General features: G+C 37.1%; 2 protein-coding genes across 7 annotated transcripts; both read right to left on the bottom strand.

The window, feature by feature from the left end:
* Nucleotides 1–113: 113 nt before the first annotated feature.
* On the bottom strand, nucleotides 114–5,322 carry crcp (calcitonin gene-related peptide-receptor component protein). The gene is made up of 6 exons (XM_051400818.1): nucleotides 5,243–5,322; nucleotides 3,635–3,671; nucleotides 3,422–3,520; nucleotides 3,205–3,299; nucleotides 2,996–3,053; nucleotides 114–781 (listed from the first exon to the last, which is right to left on the bottom strand). The coding sequence occupies exons 1-6, from the start codon at nucleotides 5,248–5,250 to the stop codon at nucleotides 632–634; spliced, it is 447 nt and encodes a 148-aa protein (XP_051256778.1). The 5' UTR covers nucleotides 5,251–5,322; the 3' UTR covers nucleotides 114–631.
* A 209-nt stretch (nucleotides 5,323–5,531) lies between these two features.
* Nucleotides 5,532–19,619, bottom strand: LOC127363855 (serine protease FAM111A). 6 transcript variants are annotated; one of them, XM_051400809.1, is made up of 6 exons: nucleotides 19,498–19,619; nucleotides 18,139–18,210; nucleotides 17,483–17,536; nucleotides 17,239–17,337; nucleotides 16,791–17,139; nucleotides 5,532–7,851 (listed from the first exon to the last, which is right to left on the bottom strand). In XM_051400809.1, exons 2-6 carry the CDS (start codon nucleotides 18,190–18,192, stop codon nucleotides 6,311–6,313), a joined length of 2,097 nt encoding a protein of 698 aa, XP_051256769.1. In that variant the 5' UTR covers nucleotides 18,193–18,210; nucleotides 19,498–19,619; the 3' UTR covers nucleotides 5,532–6,310. The 6 variants fall into 6 exon arrangements, with proteins under 6 accessions (XP_051256769.1, XP_051256772.1, XP_051256771.1 ...); XM_051400812.1 differs by having other exon boundaries at nucleotides 5,532–6,496; nucleotides 15,463–17,139; nucleotides 19,498–19,608; XM_051400811.1 differs by having other exon boundaries at nucleotides 5,532–7,030; nucleotides 15,985–17,139; nucleotides 19,498–19,608.
* Nucleotides 19,620–20,034: the final 415 nt, after the last annotated feature.

Genomic DNA, 20,034 nt, shown 5'->3' with positions numbered 1-20,034 from the left:
CCTGCTCACTGACCATGACATTCAAAGTGACACAGATGCAGACACATTTCAGCTGTTTCATTTTGTTACAGAAGGAAAACATCAGCATGTTAAAAAAAACAACAACAATTACCTCTTGGTCCATACTCTTTATTACATAGCCTCTCTTAATAATACTGTCTGAACTTATGTTAGTGCTGTGTACCAGTGTAGGTTTAATTGCATGACTGACTAATATTACAGCTTGGGGAAATCATACAGCAGCAGAAACCCTTATTTCTATGCACCATGGGAGAAAGTGACGACTAACATTAAGTCAGAAACCAAAAATCAAAGTCTCTGCATGAACATTATCTGATGTGAAATACAGATTAGATCAGTCGGATGCAAAACAAGACATTTGTGAGTCAGAGTCCAACCTGTACTTATGCAAACGTGCACAAGTTTGAAGTTGTATGTGTACACGGAAATGCAAAAATCTGAATGAACTTGCTTTAAGCCCCGGTCAGGCTGCCATTGTGCGTCCCATCTCTCCAAGAGTTGTTCAGTTCAAATGGTGACGCAACAGGGAGCGCAGGTAAAATCAACCAGTAATAAAGATGAGCCTTCACTCCAGTTCTCCACCTTCAGTATGAGTCACTTCTGGCCTGTGTCACGACTGTTCTCCGGGTTGTTCATCCATCTCTACATCTGCTGGAGCTGCATTTTCCTGCTCCGGGTCACCGGGTAGTGCGTCTGCGACCGTATGAATGAGCTCCTCAATCTGCTCCTCTGATAACCGCTCTTCACTTTCTTCCACCATCTGAACACAAACAGAAAACGATAGCTATAGTCACCGATGTCTGTTCAGCAAGTCTGACAACTTACAGCTTAATTTTTTTTTCTCTGTGCCACACCCAGCCAACAGACAATGAGCAACAGGGTTCACATGACAACATTCACAACTTGGATCCATTTTAATAAAACCTTTTGATTCTTACGGACTAAAGGAACATAAATAATGGAGGAATGGACACTTATGGTACGGACTTTATCGCTTCAAAGATTGTAAGTCATCCCTTTTTCCCCCCGTCTCTCCTGTTTACTATGCCTGTAAATCTGAATGAATTATACTTTGGTGCTCATAGTTTCTGTAAAACGAACCAAATAATTGAATTGTGGAGAATCTAACTAATGTAACAATGTGTAGCATGCCAGTATTGACAAAAGTTTAAACAATTATATTTGTGTAGGCGCCCTAACCAGCTTATAACTCGCTCGAGCAGGCGACCATCGAAAGAATTCCTATAAAATTCAGACCAGGCCTCTAATGGAGACCTGCATCTATTTGGGACCCTGCTTTTATTAGAAGTTTTACGGTATTACAAATAGTTTGAGCACTCAAGAACTTAAACTGATTTTATTTTCCTCTTTATTGTGCTTTTTAAACACTGAAGCATTTCTTTATTTTATTAAAAGCCTTATTTAAAGCTCTTTGGTGTGTAACTGCTTTGCCTTAACCGTGTTAAATCAATTGATCTGCAGTTGTCAGCTTCATTCACCACCACTTCATCAGCAGCAGAGTTGTAGATGTTGGTGAAATTGCTAATATGGATGACAAGTCCTTAAAAAAGGACATATTATACATATTTCCAGGTTTATCATTTTACTTTGGGGGACTAGAAAACATTCACCCGCTTTGATGTTCAGAAAACAAATTCTCTCGTACTATCCATTGCCTTGTTTAACATCAGTCAGACTACACACTACTCTACAAACAAAGGAAAATCACTAAAACATTATGTAATATAAAAAAGAAAAATTGGATTTTTGAATATATTCAGTTTTATGACAACTGGCAAACTCCTTCCACTGATGAAGATCATGTGGTAGGACAGAAAGCATCATTTACTCATAATTTGGTGCACAATTTGTTTTTGCAACAGCAAGAGATGTAACATGATATCAGTAAACAAGGCAACAGCCAAGGGAAATATACTTTGCATCTGACTGAGTCGAGGTTGCTGCAGGGCGAGTTTACTTTTCTATGTGCACCACTGCAGTTTATTGATGTTCCCGGTGATGAACTGGATATCTGTAAACCCCCACAATGCAATGTACATGACATATTCTACAGTGAGCATCTCCATGAGAGCATCAGACAGCAGTAAGTGACTGTGACAGTGGTTTCCCTCCTATAATGGGATCAATGGAGTCATGTACTGTTCACAAATGGCTCCACACAGCTTGTGTTTTGGAATAGTGCGACACATTTAGTTGATCAAAAATAAAACGTTATTTAAATGGGTTTATTACAGAGTCTTAAAGGACAAGGCTGGCATTATTCCATATTTTTCTTATTATCAAAAATCCCATGTTTCTCACTACTTCCCCCATCCTGTCTGTGGCGCTCAGTGTGTAACATTTAGGAAGAACTATTGTCAGAAATCAAATATAATATTCATATGGATGTTTTCATTACTGTATAATCACTTGAAAACGAGAATTGTTGTGTTTTTGTTACCTTAGATTAGAATGAGCTGTTTTTATCGACAGGAGGGAGCAGGTCTTCTTCTACAGAGTCTGCCATGTTTCTACAGTAGCCCAGAATGGACAAACCAAACACTGGCTCTAGATTGGGTCTTGGCATAAAGCTGACAACTCAAACAGGAGTAAATAGTGCATTTGTTGGGGACTATTTTCACCTGCGGATTAATACACATTTGGTGCTCTAATTAATATTTCCAGCGTAAACCGCAGAGCCGTGTGACAGTGAGGCTCACTGATGTGTCCAAAATTGTTTTATACACAAACAATATATGTTAGTGAGATTATTTAATTGTTAATTTTGGGCTTATAAATAAATAATAAAAAAGAAAGTAGAATATCATTAGTTATATCCTTTAAGCAAGTCTGATTAAATGCCACACTACCTTATATATACACCACATGAAATGTGTTAAATAGTCATGAAAATGAACACCAGTAGTGAATAACAGATAAAGAAAGTAATAATAATTTAATTGTTGACACTCACTAGCTGAATTTCCACTGCTGTCTGTGGCCGGTGGTTCAATAGCTGCAGTTTTTCTGCCCTGATAGGGGAAAAATATCAATGAGTATATTGTGTTCAGAACAGTACATTCAAAGAGTACACATGGACACATGATCATCTAAAAAAATATATAAAAAATAATGTGCATCTTATGTAATCTAACATCTATGCCTTTGTGAGAGCTCACTGACTTTGTGAGCTTGTGAGGCATCATGGTGGTGAGGAACTCTTTGACAATCTCTGGACTCTGTCTGCTGCAGGGCATCTTCGACAGGTACTTCAGCGTCTGTTTGGAAATGCAGAAGAAACTGTGGGTAAACTGCTGCAATTTAAAGCGCACATTTGGCACAGCAGACACAGATAGAGCAGGTTTAAGTCCGTAAGGAGAGGGAGAGGACGTGAGCCGACCTCATACATGATGGTGTTGAGGTTCTGCTGCCCGGTGCTGTGTTTGTTCTTCCCGCTGTCCTTCCTTTGTTCCTTCAGGTCTGTAAGGAGTTTGAACACCTGAGAAACACACAGACAGACAAACATGGAGTGACACACGATTATTTATTATTATTATCTTTTGACTGGACAGTACCAGAAGATTGACCAGTGGGACATAACACATTATCTTACCTCATAGTTACTGAGCATAGCAGCATTAGCATTTTTCCTGAAGAGAAGAAGATAAGTCATGTTTAGGTTTCATTCTTGACCTCTGGGAACTGTATATATGTAACAAAATAATCTAAGGTCAAAAGGTCAATTTAACCAAATCTCATAGTCTTCACCTCCAGTCGCTGAATGAAGTGAGGTGGCTTTTGAAAGATTGTTTGGTGGACTTTTGAGCTTATATTTTTGGGCTTTTGACTGCCTTTATTTGATAATGATAGCTGAAGACAGACAAGAAAGGGGGGCAGAAAGAGAGGGGATGACACGCAGGTTGGATTCGAACCCTGGAGCCGCCGCAGCAGCAAGGACTCAGCCTCAGTACATGGGTCACCAGCTCTACCGATTGAGCTAACCGGGCGCCCAACTTTTGAGCTTATATTAGTTTGGTTACATAAACATAAGAGTTATGATGAGAGTTACAGATGCAGGCAAAAGTTTGGCCACACCTTGACAAATAACCCAACTGGTGATGTAAACACAGCCCACTTGAGAGGCTGTTTTATGGACATAAAACACAATATTTGCAGCAAACATTCATGCATTGTTTAGTTTTATTTTATAAATTGAACAAAAATAAAAACATCTTTGTGGTGTGTGCAAAGGTTTTGGGCAACCTAAGAGAAGACAACTGTGATTAGAAAGCATCAGCTGGTGCCAATTTAAAAAGCTTCACAAACACACTCTTCGGACCTTGTGTGAACTCTCACCAACCAGGGGTTCCTCTAAGCAGCTGTGTAAGACTCTGTCCAGAGCTGCTTGTGCAAACAAAAGCTTCATGGAAGAGTCAGTAGAAGAAAACCTGACCTGTGTCCACATTATAACATTTAACGTCAGGAATATGCAACAGAACATCTGTAGAAGCCTGATGTGGAAATAAGTGCTAATGAAGTTAAAATAGGACTCTTTGGCCACAGTCAGCAAAGGGATGTTTGTAAGAGTCGGGGTGGATGTTACTGTTTCACCCAGATGACTAAGGGTAAATAAAACAAAACAATGCATGAATGTTTGCTGTAAATATCGTGTTTTATGTCCCTTAACCTCATGAGGCTGTGTTTACATATTTTCAATGAATAGTCACCAAAATGTTATTTACAGACTTTTACATACAGCTGTAAATTAACATAAAACTGTAATATATGCAAGTACACAGGGTGCACTAAGAAACAGTATCTTTATCATTATTTCATGATCAACTAATCAATGAGTCTATAATGTCAGACAATGTTACACACACACACACACACACACACACACACACACACACATTATAAGCACATTAAACAAAAAGGTCCAAAACCCAAACAGATTAAAGGTTTATGTCAATTACCACTAAACCATTTTGTGTTTAAAGCATATTAAGTGTATTATAACTTAAACATTACGTAATGTGTCGTTAACGTTAAACTCGTTTCGCGGAAACCGGAAACTGCTGTTGGTGTAACAACGTTAGCTGTTGTGGCTTTTAACGACGATATTTGGCGATTAAAATACAAAATACGCAGCTACCAAATAACAACCTCACTGTGCAAAATACTGTACAGACGGAATAAAATATCAATAACAAAAACTCACACTTCCATTTCGCTATTCAGATGTGGTCCGTTGCAAAAGTGTCCGGGTTCAAGGTTCCGCCGCCAGCAAGCTAGCGTTCCGCTTCTTTTATTATTTATTTTCAATGAAAGAAAACGTTTTGTCTTATTACTTCTTCTTTTGAACTGTCCTCCACACTATGTTTGTTTTCTGTCATTCTGTTCATGAGAAAATAGTTTTACTATCAGGCATCAGTTTCCATCTGTGGTGTTTGACTTTTGACCTTTTATTTATATATTTATGCTGTTGGTAAGAAGACAAAGAAAAAACATTCATTATCTAAATATGATTTATTTATTGATTATTGATGAATCATCATTCATTTGTTAAAAGTAATGACATGATTTAACCAGTTAAGAAATCCCACTTCTCATTTTCAAGATACATTCCCAAGACAGCGATATAAGAACAATGACAGAATATTATCAAATATTATACAATTGTTGTTCAAATAAGATGAAATCAAAATCTCAAGGTGATTTTCTTAAAAACAGATAATTAAAAACAATAAAAATTAAAGCAAGATGGATTTAGAACATGTTTTTAGAAACAAACATTTCTGTACAAGACACTTTATAATCTGTGCTCTCTGGTGGACAAACTATGTAATAGAGGCACTGCTTCCATATTTCCTCATTGTCAAACATAGAGTATGTTTTGCATTTCTGTACTGCAATTTCTTGTTATCTGACAACAGATAATGCTGTCTGTTTTATTCATCAGTCTGGCTCTATAAGAAATCCAACCACTGCAGTGATATTTGCTGTAAACACAGAATTAAAAAACACAAATATAATATACATGAGCTTTCAGAACAACAATATGATAGTTGCTTAACAAAGAAAATTAACAAACCATAATAAAAATTAACATTTAAAGATACAAACATGTGGCAAATGACTTTTGAGTAAAGCATAGTTCCCTTTATCCTAAAACTGATTATGTTCTCAAAACAATGAGAGAAGTATCCTGATATATGAAAACAAAGACCTTAAAGCTCAAAATGCTCTGCTTTTGTCAGCAGTTAGCTTTATAACTATCTGTGTACGCTCAATCTATGTCCATTGGGACAGGTTCCTCTTTCTGAGAGATAAATCCAAAGAACTTCATCAAACTTTCGTCATTTGTGACCTCTGAATTGTTAACTGCATTTTTAAATGCTGTGAGATTTCTGCTCTCGACCAGTTTCTTCAAATCACTCATCAGGTTTTGGTGTCGCACGTAACTGCAAGAGAGGTATTTCTTCAACACATCAAACCGTCCTCTTTCCACTAACTGGACAATGAAGCGTACGATAATGACGGACAAAGGATGACCATACTCTATCACACTCTGGGTTTCGCCCCTTGCATCGGGGTAGGCATACCCCCCTGTATGCATTGCAACAACATTACAGTGCTCGTCAAAGACAGGAGAGCCAGATGAGAAAAAATAAAAACAAGACTCATAAGTTAGGACCTGTCTCCGTTTCTCAACAGATTCTGCAACACTCTCAAAGAAACGGGGAGTAACACATTGAATGGGTCCTTGGTTTTCAAGGTAATGCCTCTCCACAACCTGGATGCGGTTATCAGTTGGAACAATCAAGCATGGGTCTATTTTTTTCACACCACCATCAGGATGCCCAATAATGCAAATACCTTTACTGCGGGTAAGGAATCCAAAGTGTGCTAACAGACTATTGGGCAATGTCTGATCATCACCCAGCCTTAACAAAGCCCAGTCAGACTCTTGCCCTGACTCATTAAGACCGAACTCAAAGCCAGTGACCTCTTCCACTTTTGATCCTGAGTCTTGCCCTTCCTCCTGCTGGTCTAGACTTTCAAAAGAGAAATGGACAGTGACTGTCTCATTAAGCTGCCTTGTAGTCTCATCATATACTTTCATTACATGGCCATTTGTGAGGACAAACTTGTCAAACAAGAGAAAGCCACTCCCTTCTGGACTCCCATTTACTCTCACCTGGCAAACTGAATCACTGAGTTTCATCAGTTTCTTCATTGTTTTCACTTCTGCACATGTTTGAGCATTCTTCCCAAACTCCACACGGAATAAATTCTGGATACGGGAAAGCTTAGATTGAGGGGTTTTTAGGCCTTTCACCAAACTTTCAAACTGTGAGGACAGGTAATCCTTCATGGTTTTTGAATTGGGTATTTCACAATTTCTTTCTGCTGTCATATTATCATTTACTTTTAGTTTCTCTTTTGGTGTGTTGCTATTCACTGACTCAGTTGTGGCAGACTCCTGTGGAGGATCTTGGTTTCTGTCAGATTCAGAGTTCAGAGATTCATTTTGTATCATGTAAGCGTCATCGAGACTACCGGGCTGACTTTCTGGTGGAGCAGACTTATTGAGCAGAATGATCTTGAAGATTTCTCCATCAAGATCATCAACGAGACTGGACATTTCAGTGGTTACATCAGTGCTTTTGTGAGAGAGGCAACAGTTCTTTTTGAATACAATATCACGTAAACGGCCGTCTCTTTTCAGAGCGCGCTTCACTTTTTCCCCTTTGTATGCGTAAACAGTAATTTCCTGAAACTCAATTTTTATTGCTGGGTTTCTCATGATTTGTGCTACATTTTTACCTCCCTTTGTCAGCACATGAAACATCACAAGCTCGCTAGACGGCCCCAGAACAACATGGTCACAATTTCCCCCCAACGATTGTTTCTCCCTGCCTACAGCTTTAACATACTTGACAGTCAGACGTTCATCCTTAATTAAGCTGCATGGAAAGTGTAAACTGATAGCTTTCCCTTCTCTTAAAATAACAAGCTCTTTGTCTGTGTTCTTTTCTGCAATTTCTTTAAACTGTGAACTTCTCTTCAGCAACTCCTCAACAGTTCTTGCTTTATTGCAGGTCACAGTCGTGGGTTTCTTGTCGTTCCAGCACCACTCAAAAGTATGGGTTGTATGTGGCTCCTCTTCCTAGGAATAAAACACAGTCCCATTTAATGCAACAAGGCACTTGACTGACTGAAGCAATACCTCCCTTAAACCATCCATTTATTCAATAACTATCCTTGTTAAATGTAAACACATACTAACTTTGTTTTTGTCATGTGCTCCTATATAAACAAAATTCTATCTAACAAAAACAAGAAATGTGCCCCAAAAGTTAAACAAGAAGAATTAGTCACTGTGTAGACTATGTATACATTTTATTTGCCAACACAGTTATAAAATATAATATGACAAACCATTGCAGCAGGTTGTAAAAGAGGAGGCTGGCTGCTTTCCCCTTTCTGGCAGTCTTCTTCTTCCTTGAGATAACAGACAGAATGCATGCTTAAGACTTAATACATGTGGTTTTTGTGTATATTATGTATAAATGTATTTCCCTGATAGGATATATACAGCTGGATGAAAAATGGACAAATCTGTATAAATCATAGTCTCACAAATCCAAATGTTGTTGTAAACATATGTAAATTAATTTGAAACAGCTTGACATGAACTGATAAGACTTCGGTATAACATTTATTACATTGGAGAAAATTGGTACCTTCAAAGATTTGTCCATTGATCCTTCACTTTTGGGCTTCGATTTTGGTTCCATTTTTAATGTGATGTTTCCAGCTGAATATTAATGATGCTGAAAAGGTGCTGTAGTAGCTTACCTACAGGAAAAGGCAAAGAAGTATGGTGAATATCTAATGACTTAAAGCAACAACATTAAAAGCCTTATGTCTGCTCTGTTACTTTGTTGGTCAGCACTAAATTTTATTGTAAATAGTACAGCGGGATAATACCTGTTTTATTTGGAGTTTGTTTAAACTAACCTAGTTTTATTGTTTTAACCTGGGTTGTAGTAGTGTTTATGATGTATAGGAGGTCTATGAAACAGCATTGTTTTTATAGTTGTCAGAAATAAGTGTCAGAAATAAATTGTAAAAATGTATCCTGGTGTTATCCTTCATCTGTTAAGTGCTCTACCTAAGGTATAAATTGTGCTGTTTGTTTAAAGGGCTTTCCCCTGTTACATTATAAAGTCGCCCAAGAAACACAACTCACGTTTTGAATCCGTTTTCACAGCAGCAGCTGAACCTCCATGTTAATGATGTCACCTATCAAAAACGAAACTGTTGCTTTACCTGATCTGTGCTTGTAAAACATTCACATTGTTTCTCTGCAAAATACTAAAACGAGTCTCTGGCCATTAAAATATTCCGGCGGCCCGACCAAATAAATCTGTGTGTGTCAAACACTGAATAACTTTCCTGTGAAATAAACTAAATGCTTCAGGACTCAATAAAGACCATAGCTATTAATGTTGTTGCATCTTTATCCGATACAAAGACTATTTATCTCTTTAACTTACCAAAAACGTGATCAAACAGCCAGTCCCTGTGCTTTACAAAAGCTAACTAAGCTTCTTTTAATGCTACCAAGCCAACAGAGGTGTATCGTCTTCTCAGGTACGGCTGGCTTGACCGCAGTACAAGAACGGGGTGGGGCGTGTATGTTTTGGTCATTGGATTTTCCTTTCAGGGTATTAAAAAAACAGAAAAACGAGTGGTTATTTGATTTTCGTTTTAAAATACAAAAATTAAAATTGAAATACAAGGCGTTTTTCTTTTCATGGTCAGAAAGGGATGAGCGAAATTAAAAAAAATATTCGAGTAGCTCAAATATAAGAAAATATGAAATCTGGAAGTATAAATATGGGACTTTTATTCTTCAATTTCTCCACATTGGTACAGTAAAAATGCTTGATATTAAGTATACTTGTAGTCTTTGATGTGTAGAAGTCAAATATATCATCCATAGCCAGGAATAATTGAGCAATGTGTTTTTACAGTAGCTCAAATACATGAAAATACAACTTGGAGGTACAAATATGGACTTTTATTGTTGAATTTCTCCAAATTGGTACAGTAAAAATGCTTGATATTAAGTATGTTTGTAGTCTCATATGTGTAAAAGTCAAATATACCATCAGTAGCCAGGAAACACTGAGCAATATGTTTTTACAGTACCTCAAATATGGTCAAATATGCAATCTCTGGAGGCATAAATATGAGTCTTTTATTTTGGCATTTCTCCACACTGGTGCAGTAAAGATACTTGATATAAAGGGTTTTTTTATTCATCAGGGGCGCATGAGACACTTTAATGTAACATATTTTGATATAGTTTACGGCTCTAAATACCTTTATTTTGAAAACCGGAAGTAAATACGCTGTTTCTCCGCATTACCATAATGCTGAGAATACTTGTACACTCTAAATTTAAGTGCGGCTGATTTGACCACGGAGATCGGACTCACGGCTGGATTGACCGCAGTCTACTAGCCTACTGTTTCTTCTCCACAGCACCGTCCTGTTAATGACAACATCCGGTCTCAGAATATGAAACAACAGGCCTTTTTTCTGTTTCTGTTTTCTAGTGATTTTACTTTTGTTATATGAAATAGAAAATGAAAATCGAATATTTTTTTAAATTTCGCTCATCCCTTTCTACGGAGCCCCTAAAGGGACATGAAAAAAAAAAAAAAAGAAACGTTTCTAGTGAGCACAAGATACTATCTAGTGCGCACTAGATAGTATCTTGTGCTCACTAGATACGGATCTAGTGAGCACTAGATACCGCTCTCGTGCGGGCATGATGTCTGAGAGACCATCCACTGCATTTCGGTTTGTGTTTCTGTGTGAAAGAGAATAAGTCCACTTCTGCAGCCATTCTTTGAGGTTAAGATCTTAATGAGCCTAGAGGCATATGCACAGGAAGCACAACTGCCTGTGCTTAATGTAAGGTTTCTCGCGAGATCCGTGGTTTCTCACGAGATCCGTATCTAGTGCGCACTAGATACTATCTAGTGAGCACTAGATACGTTTCCTTTTTTTTTTTTTCCCATGTCCCTTTAGGGGCTCCGTACCTTTCTGACCATGAAAAAGAAAAACGCCTTGTATTTCAATTTTAATTTTTGTATTTTAAAACGAAAATCAAATAACCACTCGTTTTCTGTTTTTTAATACCCGTTTCTGAAAGGAAAATCCAATGACCAAAACATACACGGACCTATGCCTTATAGGCATAGCGCCCACCTGATAGCTACTAGGCTGGATTACTGCTGATAGCGCCTCACCCCGTTCTTGTACTGCTTGTTTTCATTTATTGGCAGATTGCATAATTTACTGACGTTGCATAACGGCACCTACACAGCAAAAAGCCGAGTGTTGAATTAACTCCCACAGAGTTGATTTCAACACTTTTTCAGGGTTTGTATAGCTCCACACTCTCCAAAGTTAAATTAACACTCTTGAAATAGTTAAACATTTAACACTTTGCTAGAGTTCCTTCTTTAACTCGCAAAAGAGGGTTAAACTAACACTGAGTGATACGACATAACACCGCTCTGAGTTACATGTTTTACTATTTGGGTGGAGTTCATTTTACTCCCCATGAAGTGTAAAATCTACACTGAAAAAATTAAATATTAATTATAACACTTAATTACAATACTCTCAATAATTTTCAAAAATAACATTTATTTTGCCTTTTCATGTGTAAAACAATGCACAATCATATCGTCATATAAATCATACAAATTAAAAACAAAATGTGCTTTGAAATGTCCATCAAATGGCTCAAGGGAGTGGTTTGCCTGGCATGAAATGAGATGCTTATCCATGGTGATGTAGAAGCTATGGATTGGTGGTATGGTTGTTGATCCTGCTGGTTGCGGAGATGATCCTCCAAACTGTGGCATGACTACGGTTGAGATAAGGAAACAGAGAGAGAAAACTATATTATTGAAGTGATTAAGCCTACTCTTAAATGTGGAGAGGGTGTCTGCCTCCTGAACCAAAACTGGAAGCTGGTTCCACAGGAGAGGAGCTTGGTAACTGAAGGCTCTGGCTCCTGTTCTACTTTTAGTGACTATACGGACCACAAGTAGCCCTGCATTCAGAGAGTGCTGTGTTCTAGTGGGGTAATAGGGTACTATGAGCTCTTTAAGATATGAAGGGGCCTGACCATGAAGAGCTTTATAGGTGAGGAGGAGGATTTTAAATTCTATTCTGAATGTTACAGGGAGCCAATGCAGAGAAACTAATATAGGAGAGATGTGATCTCTTTTCCTTGTTCCTGTCAGTACTCGTGCTGCAGCATTTTTAATCAATTGTAGCATCTTAATGGACTTATGGCAACATGATAATAAGAAATTGCAGTAATCCAGCCTAGTAGTAACAAATGCATGGATTTGTGTTTCTGTATCTGTTTGTGACAGGATGTGTCGGACTTTTGCAATGTTACTTAGATGAAAGGAGGCAGTCCTAGAGGTTTGCTTTTTGTGGGAGTTAAAGGACATATCCTGATCAAAGATAACTCCAATATTACTGACGGTGATGCTGGAGGCCAAGGCTATACCATCTAAAGTAACTATATCTTTAAATAATGAATTTTAGAGGTGTTTGGGGACATCCAGGTTTTTATGTTCTTAAGGCATACTTGTAATTTAGCTAATTGATTCATTTCATCAGGCTTGATTAATATATATAACTGGGTATCATCTGCATAACAGTGAAAGTTAAAGAAGTGATTACTAATAATGTTGCCTAAGGGAAGCATATATAAGGTAAATGGAATTGGTCCAAGCACAGAGCCTTGTGGAACTCCACGACTAACTGTAGTATTTATTGAAGATTCATCGTTAACGTGTACAAACTGAGAACGATCTGATAAATAGGATTTAAACCAGCTTAATGCGGTTCCTTTATTGCCAATTAGATGCTCAAGTCTCTGTAATAGAATATTATGGTCAATGGTGTCAAATGCAGCAGTAAGATCTAATAATACAAGTACAGAGACAAGTCCATTGTCTGAAGTAATCAAAAGGTTATTAATTTTAACCAGAGCTGTCTCTGTGCTGTGATGAACTCTAAATCCTGACTGAAAATCCTCAAATAAGCTATTGTTATGTAGAAAGTCACACAACTATTCGACAAGTACTTTTTCCAGAATTTTAGAGAGGAAGGGGAGGTTAGAGATCGGTCTTTAGTTGGCTAAAACCCCTGGGTCAAGAGTGGGCTTTTTAAGAAGGGATAACTCCCACAGAGTTCATTTCAACACCTTTTCAGGGTTTATATAGCTCCACACTCTCCAGAGTTAATTAACACTTTTGAAATAGTTAAACATTTAACACTTTGCCAGAGTTTCTTCTTTAACTCACAAAAGAGGGTTCAATTAAGCCTAGTAAAGAAGTGCCAACTAGGGGTTAGACTTCTTTAAGCATCCTAGTTGGGATGGGGTCTAAGAGACAGGTTAATGGCTTAGATGAAGAAATTATTGAAGTTAACTGATGAAGATTGTCCAAAGTATATACCTGGATTTACAGTTATTACAATTTGTTTTCCACCCATTCCTTCCTTAATTCCATTATTTTGAAATCTACTTCAATGTTTGGGAATAGCCACAGGGGAACAGCACTTACAGGGGTTGGGGAGCTAAAATGCATTTTCTTTCAGGCCATATTCTTCTGGTTTGATTTTAGGTCTGCAGCCAAAACCATTACCCTTAAATTATGCTCCCAGCATTCTTGTAGCACCGTTTTAGCTGGATTCTCGTCACTACATTCCTGTAAACTGATCCAAAATGTCCTGGTGTTTAATCTTGACCAAACCATGTCCTCTTTTCTACACTGCCTTCACCGTAATCGATTTCTGTATGCTGTAATAGTATCGCCCTTTGGTATCTGTGCTCCACTTCTTTTGCCAGTGCCACGAATCTCTCACTGTCTTCTTTATTAATGATTTGATCTTTTCCAAAGGGAACATTAATGATTTCATCATTTAATTCCAACAATCTCTTTGAAATTGCATCAGCTTTCTCATTACTCTCCACACCAACATGAGCAGGAACCCAACAAAACTATAGCTATATCGATTTCACTTATTCTCAGCATTTTCATATCAATTTCCATCAATAAATCATCTCTTGTTTCTTTAGAATTCAAATTATTAAGAGCTGTAGTAGAGTTTAATGAGAACTCTATAAGTCCTTTCCTCTTCTATTGTAATCCTAAAATAACTGCAATTATTTCTGCTGTTAACACAAATAATCTATAGTTTAGTCTTAAAATTATAATAATTTCTCTTCATATAATCTTGAACCAAATACCTACTATCTACATTATTTTTAATCCATTATCTCTCCTGCTCCAGAAGTTCACATTTGGTACTGGAAATATTCATGGAGGAACATTACCCCACACAGTATTTGGCCCATATATATATATATATATCTTTTACATTTTTGTTGTTTTGATTATTCCCAACAATCACACAGCACTTCTGTTGCAGGTTGTTTCTCTCCAGAGATGCTTTTATTGAATATTGTTAAAACAGATTTTTTAAGTAATAACATGATTTAACCAGTTAAGATCCTTATGTAATCCCACTTCTCATTTTCAAGATACAGTCCCAAGACAGCGATATAAAAACAATGACAGGATATTGCGATATGCAATATTATACAATTGTTGTTAAAATAAGATTTTCTTAAAAACAGCCAAAAGAAGAAGATAAAAATGTAGAAATTAAAGCCAGAAAGATAATGGAAGCTGATATTGGTATATAAAAAAATCAGATAACATGTTTTTATAAACAAACATTTCTGAACAAAAGACTTCATAATCTATGCTCTCTGGTGGACAAACTTTGTAATCAAGACACTGCTTCCATATTGCCTCATTTCTGTACTGCGATTTCTTGTTATCTGACAACAGATAATGCTGTCTGTTTCATTCATCAGTCTGGCTTATATTTCAGTACAACAATATGATAGTTGCTTAACAAAGAAAATTAACAAACCACAATAAAAATTTGCATTTAAAGATACAAACATGTGGCTACAAATGACTTTTGAGTAAAGCATAGTTCCCTTTATCCTAAAACTGATAATGTTTTCAAAACAATGAGAGAAGTATCCTGATATATGAAAACAAAGACCTTAAAGCTCAAAATGCTCTGCTTTTGTCAGCAGTTAGCTTTATAACTATCTGTGTACGCTCAATCTATGTCCATTGGGACAGGTTCCTCTTTCTGAGAGATAAATTCAAAGAACTCCTTCAAACTTTCGTCATTTGTGACCGCTGAATTGTTAACTGCATTTTTAAATGCTGTGAGATTTCTGCTCTCGACCAGTTTCTTCAAATCACTCATCAGGTTTTGGTGTCGCACATAACTGCAAGAGAGGTATTTTTTCAACACATCAAACCGTCCTCTTTCCACTAACTGGACAATAAAGCGTACGATAATGACGGACAAAGGATGACCATACTCTATCACACTCTGGGTTTCGCCCCTTGCATCGGGGTAGGGATACCCCCCTGTATGCATTGCAACAACATTACAGTGCTCGTCAAAGACAGGAGAGCCAGATGAGCCATGATAAGAATTAGACTGATAAGTTAGGACCTGTCTCTGTTCCTTAACAGATTCTGCAACACTCTGAAAGAAACGGGGAGTAACCAACTGAAAGGGTCCTTGGTTTTCAAGGTAATGCCTCTCCACAACCTGGTTGCGGTTATCAGTCGGAACAATCGAAGACGGGTCTATTTTTTTCACACCACCATCAGGATGCCCAATAATGCAAATCCCACCACTCTTGGGAAGGAATCCAAAGTGTGCTAACAGACCATCGGGCAATGTCTGACCATCACCCAGCCTTAACAAAGCCCAGTCAGACTCACCAGGACAGTACTCAAAGCCAGTGACCTCTTCCACTTTTGATCCTGAGTCTTGCCCTCCCTCCTTCTGGTCTAGACTTTCATAAGAGAAATGGACAGTGACTGTCTCATTAAGCTGCCTTCTAGTCTCATTATAAATGTTATTAATTACATGGCCATTTGTGAGGACAAACTTGTCAAACAAGAGAAAGCCACTCCCTTCTGGTCTCCCATTTACTCTCACATGGCAAACTGAATCACTGAGTTTCATCAGTTTCTTCATTGTTTTTACTTCTGCACATGTTTGAGCATTCTTCCCAAACTCCACACGGAAGTAATTCTGGATACGGGAAAGCTTAGATTGAGGGGTTTTCAGGCCTTTAATCAAACCTTTAAACTGTGAGGACAGGTGCTGCTGCATGATTTGATTTCTTTCTGCTGTCATATTATCATTTACTTTTAGTTTCTCTTTTGGTGTGTTGCTATTCACTGACTCAGTTGTGGCAGACTCCTGTGGAGGATCTTGGTTTCTGTCAGATTCAGAGTTCAGAGATTCATTTTGTATCATGTAAGCGTCATCGAGACTACCGGGCTGACTTTCTGGTGGAGTAGACTTATTGAGCAGAATGATCTTGAAGGTTTTACCATCAAGATCATCAACGAGACTGGACATTTCAGTGGTTACATCAGTGCTTTTGTGAGAGAGCGCACAGTTCTTTTTGAATACAATATCACGTAAACGGCCGTCTCTTTTCAGAGCTTGCTTCACTTTTTCCCCTTTGTATGCGTAAACAGTAATTTTCTGAAACTCAATTTTTATTGCTGGGTTTCTCATGATTTTTGCTACATTTGTACCTCCCTTTGTCTGCACGTGAAACATCACAAGCTCGCTAGATGGCCCCTTTCTCCGCAGAACAACGGGGTCACAATATCCCCCCAACGATTGTTTCTCCCTGTCTACAGCTTTAACATACTTGACAGTCAGACGTTCATTCTTAATTAAGCTGCATGGAAAGTGTGAACTGATAGCTTTCCCTTCTCTTACAATAACAAGCTCTTTGTTTTTGTTCTTTTCTGCAATTTCTTTAAACTGTGGGCTTCTCTTCAGCAACTCCTCAACAGTTCTTGCTTTATTGCAGGTCACATTGAATTTCTTGTCGTTCCAGCACCACTCAAAAGTATGGGTTGTATGTGGCTCCTCTTTCTAGGAATGAAACACAATTAAAACTTGTTTAATTTAATTACAGTACAACTCTGAAAAAGCAAAACCACTCTTAAACATTCATTCATTCATTAGCTCTACCTGTTTATCCAGAGGGTGGCGGGGGGCTGGAACTGATTCTTGCTGCCTTTGGGCGAGGGGCATACGACACGCCTGAGAAGGTGGTGGCGTACCACAGGGCTGACACAGAAACAGAAACATGTGCTTCTAATTTAAAAGAAATCGTCTAACAAAAGTTGTGCCTCAAATATTCAGATTAAAACGTTACGTCTGTGAATACCATCTATAACTTTTGTCAACAGATATAAAATTAAATATGACAAACCTTAGCAGCAGAATGTAAATCAGGAGGCTGGCTGCTTTCCCCTTTCATGTTTTTCTTGAGATAACAGGCAGAAATGTTAATGATAGCAATATATTACAGAATGTATGCTTAACACTTAAAACATGTAGTTATTTGTTTGCATTTATTTCCCTGATAAGATATAAACGGATAATTGATTGATGATTGATTAAATCCATATCAATCATAGTCTCACAAATCCCAATGTTGTTGTCATTGCTGGGCAGTGACTCATTACTAGTAATAATATAACAGTAATAACATTACTTACCACAGTAACAGTAACTAGCTGTGTAACTAACTCATTTCAGTAATAATATTACAGTTACCCCCCGAAAAATAATGAATTACAATATTACTTTGTTTGCACCCTCCTACTAATTTGAAATCCAGCAATACAATCACATCCCTGGATTCATCTTTGTAATTGTGGAGGAAACTAGTTTTAGAAGATGGAAACCATTACTTTGATTTTAACAACAAAATAATCAAAAGTAATGTAACTACGAGTGTAACCAAATACTGTTGGCAGGGAGTAATAAGTAAAGTAATAATATTACTTTTGAAAAGAGTAATGAGTAATGAGCAATAAGTAATAAGTAATAAATACAATTCTTTGAGTTATTGTAAAGATGTACCGTGATAAATTTGTCCATCGGTCCTTCAATACGGCGCTCTAATTTCGGACCCATGTTTAATGTGGTCTTTACCTACAAGGGGAAAGAAATGTGATTAATGTCTAAGGTTTTACAGTTCACATGGAGTACACTCATTTAGTATATTTATATGAATATTATATTTATTTTGATTATTTGATAATTTTCGACAAACAGCAAAACTGTATGAAAAGTAAATGGAGAAAAACACATTGGTCAAAGACAGTTTGGAAACACACACACACACACACACACACACACACACACACACACACACACACGCACTAGATTTGTGTAGAAGAGAAAGGAAAAGGAGTCCTTGGCTGAACTATCTGAAACTGTGATTAGGGAGAGGTAACAACAAGCTGAGCAAGCTGGTGAGGAAGGCCAGCACCCAGTAACTCCAACCCCTGCTGACTAAGACTGGTTTTAATTCAATTACACTTCTATAATATACTATTTATCTTTAAGTTGCACATGTACAGTTTCTTAAAATATAAATAAAAAGCTGCTTAAAATATTGTGCACACCACTGTACTGCACATTGCAAATAGTATATATATATATATTTCTATTTATATATATATGTATTTCTATTTATAGTTTTATATTTTGCTATTATATTTTGTAATGTACTTATTTTGTGATCCTTTTGTACTTGTACACCTCTGTACTCGTTGCACTACATTCCCCAATGCTGCTGTGTGTAATTACCAATAAAGGTACATCTTATCTTAAATTTAAGACTTTCTCGAGGGTGTTCCAGGTAAAACATGAAAAAAAAAGTACTAAATCATGATTTTTGCACAATCACACAGTTTGACTCCTGCATGAGAGATAAAGAAAAAGAGAAAAGGAGAAAGGGAGTTGTACTCTGAGCAGCATGTAAATAAATTACACTGTAACTTGAATGTATTCAAAGTGTTGTTGTTGTTGTTGTTGTTGACGACGCTGTTCTTCCTCTATATCAGTGTCAGCTGTACTCTCAGCCTTGTTTACGGCCCTGGAGCTTTCTAAAATGTCTTTTTCACGATCACAACATGGCTTCCTTCCTTAATCCGATACAGGAAAACTCACTTTGAGCACAGTGATACCAGAGGAAAACATCGCACTTAACATAACTTGTGTGCAATATGCAGTATATCGCTTTTGTTTCATGTATTTCTATAACTTATAGTTCCTCTATATCTCATATTCATATTTTAGCTGTATAATGCACGCAGCCATAAACTGCAGATTCCTCCACACGACGAAAAAGAAAGTTGTTACAAGATTAGAGGACAATAATTTGCAGATTCAACCAATAAAGTGAAGATTAAAGTGCATTTATCTTGAACTTACCAAAAACTTGTGGAAAAAACGTGACTTTTTAAAGGTTTGCGGAGTAGTCGTCGGTCAAATTTGCCGCCGTTAGATGCTCCGCCTCATCCGGACACGGACACCCACTACTGTCTTAAAAAAAATAAAAGAAACTTTATTAACATCTGGTAAAGATTAACAATAAATGAACAAACAATGCCAGGAAGGAGAGACAGAAATAATTGATTAAATAAGTTGTAGAATGTAAATAAATAAAAGGTTTTCTGCTGAGTATGGGAGTAATGTATTTGTTTGATTTCACTTTAAATATAAAACATTATAATAATAATAATAATAATAAAAGCGTTATAAAAGTAAAAACCTAGATTTATAATAATAATTATAATAATTATCTATAATTATATTATATTTTAATTTTGGTAGAGAAAAAAAACCAGCCACAACACAATACATTTCCATATAAAAAGTGTAAAATCAGAAACAATACACGTAAAAAAATAAAAGCACCGTATTTACAACCTTACGTATTTACGTAAGCGTCGAACGTCTTCAGTGACG

Source organism: Dicentrarchus labrax, unplaced genomic scaffold (genome assembly GCF_905237075.1).
Source record: "Dicentrarchus labrax unplaced genomic scaffold, dlabrax2021, whole genome shotgun sequence".
Lineage (NCBI taxonomy): Eukaryota > Metazoa > Chordata > Actinopteri > Moronidae > Dicentrarchus > Dicentrarchus labrax.
The sequence above is the reverse complement of the archived record's forward strand: the minus strand, read 5'-3'. Positions and strand labels throughout refer to the sequence as shown.